The following is a 14,526-nucleotide window of genomic DNA, read 5'->3' as shown; positions in this document are numbered from 1 at the left end:
AGGATAAATATTAAACCCTCTCCAACTTCCTTCTCTTCTCCGCAAAAACAGCCTCCAACTTCCGGATCTGCAACGACAACCCCTTCTTCTCCGCATTGACCAGAAGCCAACTCTCCATCTTCTCTCGAACAGCCCGCATCGCTCCAAGAATAGCCAAATGCGGCGGTCGATCCTCATTCTCGTCTTGGTCAATAGAAGTCCACCTTGGCGCACCAGGGTTCAACAGTAAGTCAAACACCTCGCTCCAAATCTCCCGCTCCCAGTAGCGCTTCAGGGTTTCCCGGATACGGTACGTCCTGGTCATTGCTTGAGGGTTCGAGTTCTCGTATTCGGAGCTGCTGCGTCTGACGGGGACAGACTCGATGTATTTCCCGAAGAGCATCACGTGCACCGTACCGGCAACACCGTACAGATCGATTTGATGCGTCCAGGGTCTCATCTCGCGAATTTCGTTGCACTCGTGGCTGCTTGGTTCCCAGTCGGCAATGAATTGGACAGATGGCTGGAAGGCGCGCATGTCGATACTGCGGCCAAAGTCGATGAGGGTGAGACCCTTATCGCGCCAGCCGTATTTACCGTGCGGAGAGTAGTGGATTTCACGTGGGTCGGTGTTTTCATCATCAAGATCGAGCAGAGAAGGTGTACTGTCTGCTGGGCGTGAGGATGGGTCGTCGAAGCGAACTAGGCAGTTGTCGGGTTTGATGTCCCCGTGGAGGACACCATTTGCGTGCAGTGCTTCGACGGTTCGGAAGAGCTCCACCGTGAAAAACATGGCTAGACATTCGTCTAGACCACCTTCTCCGTTGTTATGGACAAGAGTCGGTTCGTTGCGGATGATGTTGATGAGGTCTAACAAGGTACCCTGTCCGCGGTAATCCTCCACAAGGAAACTCTCCTTCTCGAAGACGTGTAGCTCGTGTGCTCGAATGATACTGTCGGCGGCCCGGGAGCATCCGGGGGATTTCTGAAGACGTTCGTGAGCAGCTCGGATCATGTAGAACTCCCACGGATTAGGGGGTCCAAGTTCCATCTTAATCGCCTCGAAACTGTAACGATCCGCTGCCTTTCTGCTATTCGTAGATCGGGAATCTCGACTGCCGTCCATTTCGGAATCCGTATCTAAGCTGTCGACGCTTTCCGCGAGATATACGGGAGCATAGGCACCAGCTCCGAGTTCTCGTCTGACAATATAACCCCGTTCTGCTTTTTCAAATTCAAGAATCGGTGCGTTGAACGAGGCCTCGTCGCCACTCTTCAGTCGCTTGCTGAGGTTCTTGATATACTTCTGGATTCCAGGGGCGTAGTGACTTTCCTCTTCTGCGTGAGCCTGATAGCCAGGGTAGGATGAAATTGGCGGGCTCAGAGAATCGATAACAATTTTCCGAATACTCTTGTCAGTCGGATTGCACTGAGCATCTTCGATAACAGGTCTCTGCTTCCGTGCCGGACTACTCTTCAGAAACGGCATCAGCGGACTCGAACGTGACTTCATTGCCGACGGACTCAGCGTCACATCCTCCGGGATACTGGCGAATCTGTCCCCTTCAGGAGAGAGACCCAGAAGGTCTTCCATCTCGGGCGTGCCAGGGCTCGCAGCGATACCGGGCATCGGTTTTGACGGCGTCTTCGCAGTGTAGAGGTTCCTGGCGGTTCTCATGGAAGGGAACGAGCACTCTGTTTGTTCGACAATGGGCGTCATGAAGGGCAAGCGATTCTGAGCCATTATCTCCGGGTCACGATAGGGACCGCATGGCGGGTTGTAATCTTCAGGCATTTGCGGCACAAACCTTGGCCGTACAGGTTGCTCAACAGCGTCTGTCTCTTCACCATCGGTATACTCTTCATGTTCTGGTTGGAAAGCCTGCGAGTCCGTTATTGAAGGCTCGGACACATGCCGAGATCCTGTAAATTCCGTCCATTCGCCATCCACAACGCTTTCAGCCCGTGTGTCATCAAACCCTTCGTTGCCGAAGGTCTTGTGGAATGTCGTGTCGTCGTCATCAAAATCGCTGGAGGCAGCGGATATCCGCCCAGTGACTGTGCTTTCACCGGCACTCGTATATCCGTCATCATAATCGTCGTCGTCGAAGTCACTGCTGTCGGCGGGCTCCGTCTCGGCTTTCAATGGCTGATTGAAGATGCTGTAGATCTCGTCCGTAGCAGCGCGAGTGTGAAGAGTCATGGTTGGCTCAGCAGTGCTCTTGCGGCGTACTTTCTTTGGTTTCGTTGGGGAATCAAAATTCATTTTAACTAGCACCATGTTAGTCTCAACAAGCATCGACCATAAAGCAAGCATCATTGACGCAGAAAATTAGTCTTACTGGTCTGTGTTTCTCCCTGGACTTCGCGGACCTTGGGTTTGCGCGCTTTTCCAGCTCTGCTGTCACGGTTCTCATCTTGATCAGGTTGTGAGTCGTGGAGGGCAAGTTTCTGATTGAATTGATCTGGTAGCTCCTTCTCGCGGCCCCTTCCTACAAGCTTCTCCGTCGAAGGCTCAGCATTTCCTGATATCTGCTTCAGAGGCTGTTTCTGTGAGCGCCAATTTTTCTTCGTCCATCCCCGGCTCATAGCCCTCAGTTCTTCGAAACTGATCTCATGGTTCGGATTCTTGTAATCAGGGTATACTGCTTCAAGATTGACGAAGACGCGCTCCCGTCTACCAGTACGTGGATTTACCGCTTCGCTTACTCGGTGCTCTGGAACATGCTTGGATTGCATTGGTTCTTTGACTTGTTGTTTCGCATTTGACTGAATACATTAAATCGAACCCGATACCGGTTTATGCCACCAATTAGTCCTGTGATCGTAAATATGCGGAATTCAAAAACTGTGTTCCAAAACCCAAACAGTACTTACCTCATCCCTGAAAATCGTCATTTTTTCCTTTGGCGCTGCCTTCTTTCCTGCCTTCAGAGTTTCCCCAGCCCAAGGCTTTGCCTCCATAGCGTTTTCCTTCTTTCGATCATGCAATGACCCAATACTATCCCACCCCTTTGTTGGTCCACCACTGAGAGCAGGCTGGTTTGCCGGGGCGGCCTCCGCATCGGAGAAGATGGCCATCTTCGGCTTGCCAGACTTCGATTTCTTGGCTCCAGCCGCTGGGGCGGCTGGCTGCTGAGGTTGTTGTTCGGGTGCATCACTCGAAGAGGCAAATGGATTTGCTTTGGCAGCCAGTGCTGGTCGGGCTTTGGGCAATGCGGGTGAGGTTGGCCCGTCTTGAGGTTGTTGCTCATATCGCTGCTGGAACTCGCTGAATTTTCGGATCAGTCGCTCGACTGGCCGTGCCTCCCGGTCGATTCCAAGATGGTACACCTCCTCGGCTTGTGCCCAACGCCCCGCACTCTCTAGCCAGGCGGCAAATTCTTCGTAAAAGAGAGCGAGTTCTTCACCGATGTGGTGACGGGCAAGGAAAGCAAACGTTTCGCGCGGCGAATCCGAGAATAATCTGATATAGTGAAGCCATAACCGCAGATACCGGGAGTCATTCTTGTAATGATTCGAGGAGAGGAATGCCCTGACGGCACGCTCTAGGAGAGGCAGGAGTCCGGATTCCTGTGTTGCTTGGGTCGACGGGTAGGCGTTGAGCACCCATTTCACATATCTGTCGTAAACATCGAGCGGGTCGTCTGATTCGTTAATGGCCTGTATCTCGGTTTCAAATTCCTGCCTGATGGCATCGTTCACGGTTCTCGTGTCATTCGGTGATGGGGTGGCCAGCTTATCGGTAGTATCTCTTGGTGAGAAGATGCGGGCTAATTTTCGTGCAGACCGTCCTCCGGGGAGTGACTGGATGTTTTCCTTCTGATTCTCGATGATCTCGAAGTCGACGAGGTCTTCTTGGGCCGCCATGTTGGCGACACTGTCGTATATAGTGATGAGCCGGCTGTTCTCTCGATAATTAATAGATGTCAATTAATATAATGTTCGGTTTGTCGTTTAGCTGGACTGTCGTGTAGATTGTCGTGCGTCGTGGGGCGTGGTGGTTGTCGATGGAAAAAACACGAAGTCGGCGGTGGGTTTATCGATAAACAGCTGCTCGCCGTTGCCCTGGAGACACCCACGTGACTGATATACATGAGCGGTGTATAGGGCGGTTTCTTACTGCCCTCCTTTTTGGCCGATTCCCAGATGTTGCTGTTTTACTTCTTTCGCGAAGGCGAAAAGCTGGAGGAATTGCCACCCATCTGTTGCTTGACTCATTGCTTGTCCTTTCCCTAGTGAGGTATACCGCGCCCTTGCAATGTCGACACACAAAAGCGCGTCCAGTGCCATTCCCGGTTCTCCATTGCCGTCGCCGAAGACCTCAAAACGCATCGCCAGTGCAGGCGACATTGATGCAGCGCCACAGCCAAACTCTCCGTCTAGAAGATCGAAACGATTAAATTCAGACGTACCGGATGCCTCGAACCAACCTCAGTCTAATGGGGATGCGGTTGAACCTAAGTCGAAGTAAGAGAGAGCCAGGGCTATCTCTATAGAGTGTTGCTGACAGTTTGACGGTTAAGACGTCCACAGACTTCGCGAACAAGGGTGAAAAAGGAAGTTGAAGAGGAGTCTGAATTTTTGATTAGCGTCAAGACCGAAAAGGACGGCGCCGTTAAGCAAGAGGAACCGGAGATAGTAATGGCAAAGGCAACAAAGAAAAGGAAGTCAAAAGAAGAGAAAGAGACTGAAGTCATGCCATTGCGACCTAGGACCCAAGGGCTGCGGATGTTTGTGGGCGCTCATGTTAGCGCAGCAAAAGGTTGGTTACGGTGTATTCATCTCGTCTGAACCAGTAGCTCATAGTCTATCCAGGTGTCTTCAATGCCGTGAATAACACCAAACACATTGGGTATGTTGCTCGTTCGCCAGCTGAGATGATGAGAAGCTAACATGCTTCAGCGGAAATGCGTTTGCCCTGTTCCTTAAATCGCAACGGAAGTGGGACAATCCTCCATTGCAGGATGATCACAGAGACCAGTTCCGCCAGTCTTGTTCAGAACAGAAATACAACGCGGCCAAACATGTTCTTCCCCACGGGTCCTACCTCGTCAATTTGGCGCAGGAAGACAAGGCCAAGGCTAAGCAGGCGTACAATTCATTCCTCGACGACCTCCAACGCTGTGAGGCACTTGGAATCAATCTCTACAATTTCCAGTAAATACAACCTAGATAAACAGTCCCTATCAAGATAACTATTAACACTGACTGAATAGCCCCGGCAGCGCCGGCCAGACCACCCTCCCCTCCGCCCTTACCCGCCTTGCGAAAGCCCTCACCAACGCCCTCGCCGCGACCTCGACCGTAACTCCCGTCCTCGAGACAATGTGCGGCCAGGGAACGACAATTGGTGGCTCATTAACCGAATTTCGTGACATTATTGCTCAGATACCCAAAGAACATCACTCCCGCGTCGGAATCTGTATTGATACATGTCATAGCCATGCGGCCGGCTACGACCTCGTCACGTCCGCAGGATTCAAGGCTTTCTTGAAGGAATTTGATGAGGTTATTGGTCTACAGTTTCTCCGTGCCTTACATCTGAATGATTCCAAGACGCCTCGGGGTAGCCATCGAGATCTCCATGCAAATATCGGAACGGGCTTTTTGGGTCTTCGGGCGTTCCACAACATAATGAACGAGCCTATTTTTGAAGACATGCCGATGATCCTGGAGACTCCCATCGACAGGCCCGTATCAAACACTTCTAAACCACCTACTACGGACACCTCGGCCAGAGCAGCGCATGAAGCCTGCGCGAGCGAAGATTCCGAGTCCGACCTGTCCGATCCCGAACAACCTCCCAAAAAGAAACAGACCAAGGGTAAGCCCAAAAAGCCTACAGCTCGCGTCATCGCCGATCCCAGCGTTTGGGCCAACGAGATCTCACTTCTCGAATCCCTTATCGGGATGGACCCCGAGTCCCCCGAATTCCGTTCCCTCGAGGCGAAGCTAGCAGATGAGGGGAAGGAGATGCGGGAGAAGCATCAGGAGCAGCATGATCGGAAGGTAGAGACAGAGGAGAAAAAGAAAAAGAAAGCGCTGGAGAAGGGGCAGAAGTCGTTGATGGATATGATGAAGGGCTCCTCGGCTGCGAAGGGGAAAAAGCAAACGGCGGACTTGTAATGACAATGGAATAGATACGCGTGTACCAGTCATATCTATATATCAACGTTCAGTGAGTGCTCGGCCCTAACTAAGGCTTATCTCCGACAAAGTCCGATCTTTTCTTCAATCTATTCTCCGTACTTCGTATTCAGCCCATTATATGAAGAGACACCCTTGCTGTGGTCTGCACACTCAAAGAGCAGCACGACCACTTTCATTCTTCTCATTTCAAAGCCTTGAACTCTCAACTATGCCAGGAAAGGTAGTTCTCTGCACCGGAGCCAACCAGGGCTTAGGCTTCGCCGTTCTCCAGGTTGCTGGCCTGCGCCACCCGACGAACACCTATATCCTTTGCAGCCGCGATCTTGACGCCGGCCAACAGGCCGTTCAGAAGCTCAAAGACCTCGGTGTAATCGCCCAGATCGATCTTGTCAAGCTCGATGTCACCAACGACCAACATATCTCTGCGGCCGTCGAGCATGTCACCGAGACATATGGAAAATTGGACGGTAGGCTTAAGACCACCACTAACCAAATCTCACTGGTTTTTCCAAATATGTACTGACTGATGCAATGCAAGCCCTAATCAATAACGCCGGCATAATCCGTCTGCCCTCCAACGACGACATCTCAGCAGCTCGTGCCGCATACAACGAACTCTTCAATGTCAACATAACCTCCGTCGCACTACTTACGACCGCCTTCACGCCTCTCCTCTACAAATCACCAAACCCCAAAGTAATCAACATCTCCTCCGGCCTGGGCAGTATCCAGAACGCCCCGACCAAAAAGAAGGTGCGGGTCCCGTCGTACAGCACGAGTAAGACCGCGGTGAACGGTCTTACAGTGCATATGCAGGTTGCTGAGAATGATCGGGTTGAGGGTGAGGCGGCGAGTAGTGGGGAACCGAGGATTCGGTATTATGCGTGTGCTCCTGGTCTCCTCAGGGCTGCTTTTAGCGGTTTCTGGGGGAATGGGAGGGATCCGGAGGAGGGGGCTGAGGTTGTTGTTCGGCTTCTTGCGGATGATACGGGGGAGTATGAAGGAGGGACGTATTGGGAGTTTGTGGATGATGAGATGAAGGTTGTTCCGTGGTAGGTTAGCCAGATGGACTACGGTGGTACATTACAGTAGTGGTTCTGCATAAGGATAGGGTTACGCTTCATTAAGAATGACAAAATATGACAAGGTCGTCTGAGACAACAAGACAAAATGCGTTGTCTTTTGGAAATCAATTGGTGGTGTCAATCGAATGAGTATCCCGCGTACAAACCATGTCATGTCTATACTGACATGCTTTCCTTTACATCACTCCAAACATGTCAACAAAAACCAGATCCGCCAAGGAAACATTGATTGGTATCACAGATGTAAAAAGAAGCATGAAAAACAGGAAGAGAAAAAGGCGCCTGAGAAATCGACAGTTAGGGAATGTGGTTCCCCAACTCGTTCGAGAAATGAATATCACATAAGAATAGATAAGAAACGGAAGAAATTGATGACTATGTCCAAAGGGAATTTTTCAAGGAAATGAATGAATGAATGAACTCAGTTAATCGTTGTGTCTGGATGCGTTTCTTTCTGGAGATTGCGAAGCGGATTGGCTTCCGTGGGCTGGGCCACGCTCCGAAGCTGAGGGAAAGTCTGCATCCGTGAATGTAATAATCGGAGGTGCGGACTTGAGTGGAGAGGCAGAGGTTGATCGTGATGGTTCGAGGTTCGAGGTGGTAATGGATAGCCCATGGTTAGTGCTACTGGCTCCACTTGCCCGGACACCGTACGAGCGTGGTCCGCCAATAGCCATGTCATCTGCGGGAGTGATGTTGACATTATCGGCGACGTTCACTCTGGGACTGGATTGGGCCATGCTTAAGCCTGTGTCTAGATGGGGTACTCGCTGATAACCTCGCGACCCGTTGGGGGCAGGAGATTCTGAATCATCTTCCATGTCCGAGCCCGTAATCGGGCTCCGGTCCCCCATGTTTGACATGGCCTCTTGGCGCATCTTGGAAATCTTCATATAGTTGTAGGTGGCAATACTGCCAATTGTAACCACCAGACCCGTGAGGTTTACGGCAGTGAGCTGGTCGTGGAACACCACACCCGCTGCGCTGATGGTGATCACTTCCTTAAAGATTCCGCATATGCTCAATGTGACCACGGATGAGCGCTTCAACAGAGCAAACTCCGAGGAAATCATACAGAAAGCGAGTACACCGGGGAAAATCAAGAGCACAAGCCCGAACCCCGTCCCGTGGGTGGCGGCGAGTGCCTGAAAGCCATTGGCGATCTCAGCAGGACGTTCCACGGCAAGAGAAATGACGGTCAGGGAAATGAACATAACGGGCGTCAAGAAAAAAAGGGTCGAAAAGGGATTGGACGTGGCCGGGTGACGGAGCAGAAGAATCTGGGTAAGGCCCCAGCGGAAGCCCGAGAAGAAGGCCGATGCGATCACCAAGGCAAAACCTACCGCATTGAATGCGGTTTCACCGGCCACCATCATGACCACACCGACAGTCATGGTAGCGATAATGATAATCAATTTGACAGAGGGGGTTTCAAGGCGAAAAATAAAAGCGAAAAGCAGAACGAAGGCAAGGGCCGAAGATTTGCACATGGTCAAGAAGGTGAGCGAGATGTATTTGAGGGACATGTTGCCCAATCCAATGTCCAACGATGTCGCCGTACCGCAAGGGACTAGGCGAGTCAGGTAGAAGAACCTGGTGATCAGGGGTCTTTTCTCGGAAGACCCAGTATCCCGTGCAGGTGACGAGCCGGACGCCGCGGATGTAGATGGATTTTTTGGGCGGAGCGAAGGAATAGCCCAGAGAATCAGGCCAGAGAGTGTGAACTGGACAGCCATGTGCAAGCTGGTTGTGAAGAGAGGAAAGGGGAATACGATGTCGTCCTGCGAGAACATCCATTTGTTGTACTGTCATATGCCAACGATTAGCTATCCGGCCCAGAACTTGACGCGATGGGAGAAGGAGAACAGGAAGACTCACAATGGAAATAGACAGAGAAAAAAAATACCACGAAAGAATTAGAACGCCATTGACGAGCAACCTCCGGAGAACGCTCCTCTCGGCCAGACCCAGACTGAACACATCGTTACGGGAAGCCTTGACATCCGCAATACGGGCATCCAATTGCCTCCGTTGGCGTCGTCGCCGGCGTCGCTGTTTACGTCTCTGTTTTGCCGTAAGACCCGTTTCTTCGTCATCGTGAAGGTCATCATCGGTGCTCATGCAATCCATCTCCATGCTCTCCGCAATAGAAGAGAGATCGGAAGCGTCCGCATCCTCCCCATTTAACGGCTTCTGTTCTTCCCGCTTGTAACCAGCGCCATCACTAACAATCCGGGGGGACTCCTCCCTTTGCTCGGTCGGAAGCGACTGCGAAGGACCCGCGGCGCCGGTGAGCATCGAGCTGCGCCGTCGATGATGGCTTCCCGAATGAGACAGGCCCATTCTGCGGAGGTTAAGATAACGGGGAAAGAATGTATGTAAAAGAAAAAAAAGCGAAAGTCGAGAAGCGATAGGAGAGTTTCTCGAACTCAAACGCACTCCATTAGTAACCGGATCGGCTGGACAATCCCCCACAGGTCCTTCACACGCTTTTTTCACAGGCTGCCCGTCGGGCTGATCGTTGGGAAGCAACCGAAAGGAGAAATACGGGGGAGAGCTGAAAGGCGGTCGGAAGGAGAAATGTCAATCACTGTCGGAAATGAGTGAAAGATATGAGAGAGAATGAAAAGGTAAGGAGAGAGTGAAAGAAAAGATGAAGAGAAAGAGAGAAAGGAAATTGAGGAGGGAATATAATCAGACAGAAAGAATCAATAGGGCGACAGCGAAAGCTGCATTGAACAACGCAAGGGGAGCCAAATCAATGGTAATTGTTGCAGAGAAAGTAACAAAAGAGAAAGACAAAGTAAAGAGAGAACAAGATCAAAACATCCAATTAGAAGAAAAGAAGCGAAGAAGCAAAGTCGAGGGTTGAATAGAGAGACAGAAAGAGAGGTGAGGTCGAGATCGAAAGGAGGCACGAAACCAGAACGTGACTTTTCTTTCTGCCGCCCCTGAATCTCTCATCTGTGTTGTCTCTACCACCACCACTGCTGCTCTGCTCTACTGGCGATAGCACTGTCTGCTACCAACTACTATCTACAGTTGTCCATATATATATTTTTTCCATCATGTCTGCTTATAATAAATCCCCAGCATACCGCTATCTCAGCCTTCAGATCTCCGGTCGATCCGGGGTTGACCAGCGCCATCGTTATTGGCGGAGAATAGCTCCGGGGTGATCACTGCTCTAGTTTCCTTCATTTGGCCCTCACCATCATTCCTGAATGCAGACAGGAACAGCAGCTGAATGCAAGGTCCAATTGACCTCGCCATATTCCAGTCAATGAAGTCGACTGCTTTGCTCGTCAGATCTATAAATCCCCATACCGGCAATTGGACTATAATAGGACTACGATACCAAACAAGAAAGAGCACTTTTCCATGGAACATACCCCAGGGGTACTGAATATTATCCGATTATGATGGTAATGTGACTATGGTCCGAATCTCTCTTCCTTACTCTGTCGAGATCCAATTATTTCATCGTTCTCGCACCGCAGAATAATCCCATCCCAGCACATCCTCTCAGATGCCATTATGATCCCGCACGGCTATAATTACCGTCGCTCTCATCATCATGTCGTTAGTCCAGATGCACGAGATATCTACTGCTATTGTTATATGTTCTTTGAATCAATCCTCTTCGCCGTCCTGCTTTTCTTTTTCTTCCGCCCCTAACTCTTTCGCTAGTTCTCCTTCGTATTCATCCCGGCGTGGGATGCTCTCTGCTTCATTTTCGTCCACACTAAGTGCTATCTTGCTTGCCCGTTGACAGCCCTACGTCTCTTAACATGGCTGAGCAATACTCCGTCCAGAACGCCCCGGACTACAATGCCGTCGAGGACTATGGTCTTATCGGGGATATGCACACTTGTGCTCTGGTCAGCAAGGCCGGAAGCATGGATTTCATGTGCTGGCCTGTCTTCGACTCCCCTTCCGTATTTTGTCGCTTGATGGACTCCAAGAAGGGAGGCCACTGGAGCGTCAAGCCAACGATGGGGGTGACCAATCCGCTCAGCAAGCAGAGATATCTGCCCTATTCGAACCTCCTCGAAACCCGCTGGACCAACGATGATGGAGTAGCAACTCTGGTTGATTACTTTGCTGTCACTCCCAAGCGAACCCACCAGACCGGCCGCTTATTGACTGGATATTGTCCTTGCAATGAACCCGGAGTCAACCGGTTCAAGTCGGGCTTACGACACTCAGCAGTCGCCCGGAAAATTGAATGTAGCCGTGGCAGCATGGAATTGCAAATTGAGCTCTTTCCGGCATTCAACTATGCCCGCGATTCCCACATAACCCGCGCCAAACTGGAGGATGACCTCTCGGAGCATCCGGTGCAGACAGTTCATTTCGAAAGTGAAACGGAGCGACTGCAACTCGCAATCTGCGCCACCTCCTCGGAGCCCGACATCGCTGGCTTCCCCAAAGCCCAGTTCCGGCTGGAGGAAAGGCCGGAGATGCAAGGCCGGGGGCTCGTCGCGGTTGTAAAACTTTCGGAAGGCCAGGCCATCCACTTTGTTTTACACAGCCCCGAGATGAGCATGCCCACGGGTGCCGCGGTGCCAGGCCATATCAGGCGCCTGGAGGAAGAGACATACGATTACTGGACCGAATGGACACGGAAGTGCACCTTCCGCGGACAGTACCGTGAAACGGTCGAACGCAGCCTGCTGATCCTGAAATTATTGACCTACAAGCCTACTGGTGCCATTGTTGCTGCACCTACTTTTTCCATTCCAGAAAACGTGGGTGGGAGTCGCAATTGGGATTACCGCTACTCCTGGGTCCGAGACACATCCTTCACCCTCTACGTCTTCCTCAAGATGGGATACAGTGACGAAGCCGAGGCATACGTTAACTTCATCTTCGACCGCATTTTCCCGCACGCCCACGCGGCCGAACCAGGCAGTAAGCGGCCATTCTTGCCGCTGATGTTCACCATTCGAGGAGAATACGACATCCCCGAATTGGAATTGAACCATCTCGATGGCTACAAAGGAAGCAAGCCTGTCCGCGTAGGTAACGCGGCCGTCTTTCACACGCAGCTGGACATCTACGGCGAACTGCTGGACAGTATCTACCTATACAACAAGCACGGCAACCCCGTCACCTACGACCAGTGGCTAGCCATCCGTCGCATGATCAACTACGTGATCGAAGTCCGGCACGAAAAGGACATGTCCATCTGGGAATCACGTGGCCAAATCCAGAACTTCCTCTACTCCAAGATCATGCTCTGGGTGGCCCTGGACCGCGCAGTCCGTCTCTGCGAGAAACGCTCCAGTCTTCCCTGTCCAGACCGAAACAAATGGGTCCAAATTCGCGACGAGCTTTACGACGAAATCATGGATAAGGGATACAACTCCGACCGCGGCCACTTTTCGCAGAGCTTCGAGAGTCCCGAAGTCCTGGACGCGTCCATCTTGATTGCGCCACTGGTGTTCTTCCTTCCACCCAACGATCCCCGCTTTATTAGCACGCTCAAGAAGATCCTTCAAGCACCCGAGAAAGAAGGTCTCTCCAGTTCCCGCATGGTCTTCCGATACGACCACAAAAAGGCCAACGACGGCGTGGGCGGCCGCGAGGGCGCCTTTATCATGGTTACTTTCTGGCTCGTCGAAGCAATGTCTCGTGTATGTCTATCCTTCCCTTCCCATTCCATATCTTCATACAAGCATATAGATAGATACTAAACTATTCAACGCAGGCGGCATCCTACGACGTCGACATCCCGAATCTCCGCAAACTGGCGCTCGCCCATTTCGACAATATCCTCTCCTACTCCAATCACCTGGGCATGTTCTCTGAAGAAGTGGCTATCTCGGGTGAACAGATGGGTAATACGCCGCAGGCGTTCAGTCACTTGGCTTGTGTCAGTGCGGCGATTAACTTAGATCGGTTGAGTCGGGGTCATAAGTCGGATGTGTCTTGAGGTTTGGTTGGATGGGATGGGATGGATGATTTGAATTGGTCTACGTAGTAATCCTGGCTTATTTTACTTTAGTTAATGTTTTATCAATTTAGTGGTCTTGTTTATCTAAATCCTTTTTCATAGGTTTATTGAGTCTGATTCGATTCAATTCACGCTAAATCATAATATCCTGTCATCTTGAAGACAAACGAAGATGATAAAGCTAGCCCTTGTACATCCGGTTCATCTCCCATATCCCATACAGCTCATTAATCACCCGGAAAGGTAAACCGATGGTTGAGATACCCCAACTCAACCAAGGAATTCTGATACTGTATCAGATCAATTCCTATTCTCCATACATAATCTTCGCAGGAAGTTTCGTTTATGTTTGTCATTTGCGAGAAAGGTTATCAACGGTATAAGCAGAAGAGAATCGAGACGGTTTAACCGCCCTTCCTCTGGCCAGCAGCGTTGTTAGGAGTGCCGGGCTTGCCAATTGACGCGCTAGCATTGCGGAGTTCGATCTTCTTGCGCTCCATCTCGAGCTAAGAGTCGAATTATTAGTATAGAGATCCTACTATTGAAAGGGAGAGCGAAGAACATACCACTTTGCGCACATGGCTCAGCGCTGCCACATCACCCGCCACCAACGGCCGGCAATCATCAGCCCGGTAAGGCGCCGCTATCGACACCGCATCCGCCACGATAATGTTACTTCCATCCCATCTCGTAGGCATCGTCCGGTTAAACGCATCAAACACATCCTGCGCCTCTTGCGTAACGCCCTTCCCGCGCTTCGCTTCACTCTCCTGCGCCTTGCCAATCGCAGTGGCCTCGCGGGTCTTCAGGGCGCGGATGTCGAGCGCTTGCACGGGAGGAGCCGCATCGGTGAAAGAGGGGCCATCGGGGCTGTTCGATGACGGGGAAAGGGAGAGGAGGTTAAAGGATTGGATCCGAGAGACGGGGATGATGCGGTAGTCGCCGGCTTCGGCTTGTTTTGCGTCTGCGGGATTTGAAGAGGGCTTGGTGTTGATGGCGATGAGGTTTGTGATGGGGCAGGCGGTAAAGAGGGTTCCCTCGATCGTCGAAGGTGCGGGTGAAGATGTGTTGATGCGAACGCTGGAGAAAACGACAGCTGATTAGTATCGCATTCTGCGAATCAATGCTGACAGAAGCTTACCGTGCACCAATCGCACCGCTCAATGCCACTTCCAGTGGCACCATGGCAGCTGCCATTCCCAGGCCTATAGCCACACACTACCGCTTATTGTATATCGTGTAGCGAAGCCAACCACAAGGAACTGTGATATAGAAGAAACACCGGACACCAGGTCTCTCTTCCTTCAGAGCCTTTCCAAGTAACAAACGACGTCAAGCGACGGATACAAA

General features: G+C 51.3%; 6 protein-coding genes across 6 annotated transcripts; 3 read left to right on the top strand and 3 right to left on the bottom strand.

Annotated features, from left to right (window-relative positions):
- Positions 1 to 10: 10 nt before the first annotated feature.
- Positions 11 to 3,849, bottom strand: ACHE_80597S (putative checkpoint protein kinase (SldA); the record flags this gene model as incomplete). Its single annotated transcript, XM_043283985.1, has 3 exons — positions 11 to 2,250; positions 2,322 to 2,748; positions 2,857 to 3,849. The coding sequence occupies 3 exons, from the start codon at positions 3,847 to 3,849 to the stop codon at positions 11 to 13; spliced, it is 3,660 nt and encodes a 1,219-aa protein (XP_043141210.1).
- A 391-nt stretch (positions 3,850 to 4,240) lies between these two features.
- ACHE_80596A (DNA-(apurinic or apyrimidinic site) lyase APN1) lies at positions 4,241 to 6,108 on the top strand (the record flags this gene model as incomplete). The annotated part of the gene is made up of 5 exons (XM_043283984.1): positions 4,241 to 4,449; positions 4,506 to 4,744; positions 4,798 to 4,834; positions 4,885 to 5,139; positions 5,199 to 6,108. 5 exons carry the CDS (start codon positions 4,241 to 4,243, stop codon positions 6,106 to 6,108), a joined length of 1,650 nt encoding a protein of 549 aa, XP_043141209.1.
- A 232-nt stretch (positions 6,109 to 6,340) lies between these two features.
- Positions 6,341 to 7,188, top strand: ACHE_80595A (uncharacterized protein; the record flags this gene model as incomplete). Its single annotated transcript, XM_043283983.1, has 2 exons — positions 6,341 to 6,599; positions 6,671 to 7,188. The coding sequence occupies 2 exons, from the start codon at positions 6,341 to 6,343 to the stop codon at positions 7,186 to 7,188; spliced, it is 777 nt and encodes a 258-aa protein (XP_043141208.1).
- Positions 7,189 to 7,642: 454 nt separating this feature from the next.
- Positions 7,643 to 9,560, bottom strand: CAS42 (putative nucleotide-sugar transporter; the record flags this gene model as incomplete). Its single annotated transcript, XM_043283982.1, has 2 exons — positions 7,643 to 9,022; positions 9,096 to 9,560. 2 exons carry the CDS (start codon positions 9,558 to 9,560, stop codon positions 7,643 to 7,645), a joined length of 1,845 nt encoding a protein of 614 aa, XP_043141207.1.
- A 1,448-nt stretch (positions 9,561 to 11,008) lies between these two features.
- Positions 11,009 to 13,155, top strand: ACHE_80593A (glycoside hydrolase family 15 protein; the record flags this gene model as incomplete). The annotated part of the gene is made up of 2 exons (XM_043283981.1): positions 11,009 to 12,856; positions 12,931 to 13,155. The coding sequence occupies 2 exons, from the start codon at positions 11,009 to 11,011 to the stop codon at positions 13,153 to 13,155; spliced, it is 2,073 nt and encodes a 690-aa protein (XP_043141206.1).
- A 425-nt stretch (positions 13,156 to 13,580) lies between these two features.
- On the bottom strand, positions 13,581 to 14,373 carry ACHE_80592S (anticodon-binding domain-containing protein; the record flags this gene model as incomplete). The annotated part of the gene is made up of 3 exons (XM_043283980.1): positions 13,581 to 13,682; positions 13,743 to 14,256; positions 14,318 to 14,373. 3 exons carry the CDS (start codon positions 14,371 to 14,373, stop codon positions 13,581 to 13,583), a joined length of 672 nt encoding a protein of 223 aa, XP_043141205.1.
- Positions 14,374 to 14,526: the final 153 nt, after the last annotated feature.

Source organism: Aspergillus chevalieri, chromosome 8 (genome assembly GCF_016861735.1).
Source record: "Aspergillus chevalieri M1 DNA, chromosome 8, nearly complete sequence".
Classification (NCBI taxonomy): domain Eukaryota; kingdom Fungi; phylum Ascomycota; class Eurotiomycetes; order Eurotiales; family Aspergillaceae; genus Aspergillus; species Aspergillus chevalieri.
Note: the sequence above shows the minus strand (reverse complement) of the source record. Positions and strands in the feature narration are given on the sequence as shown.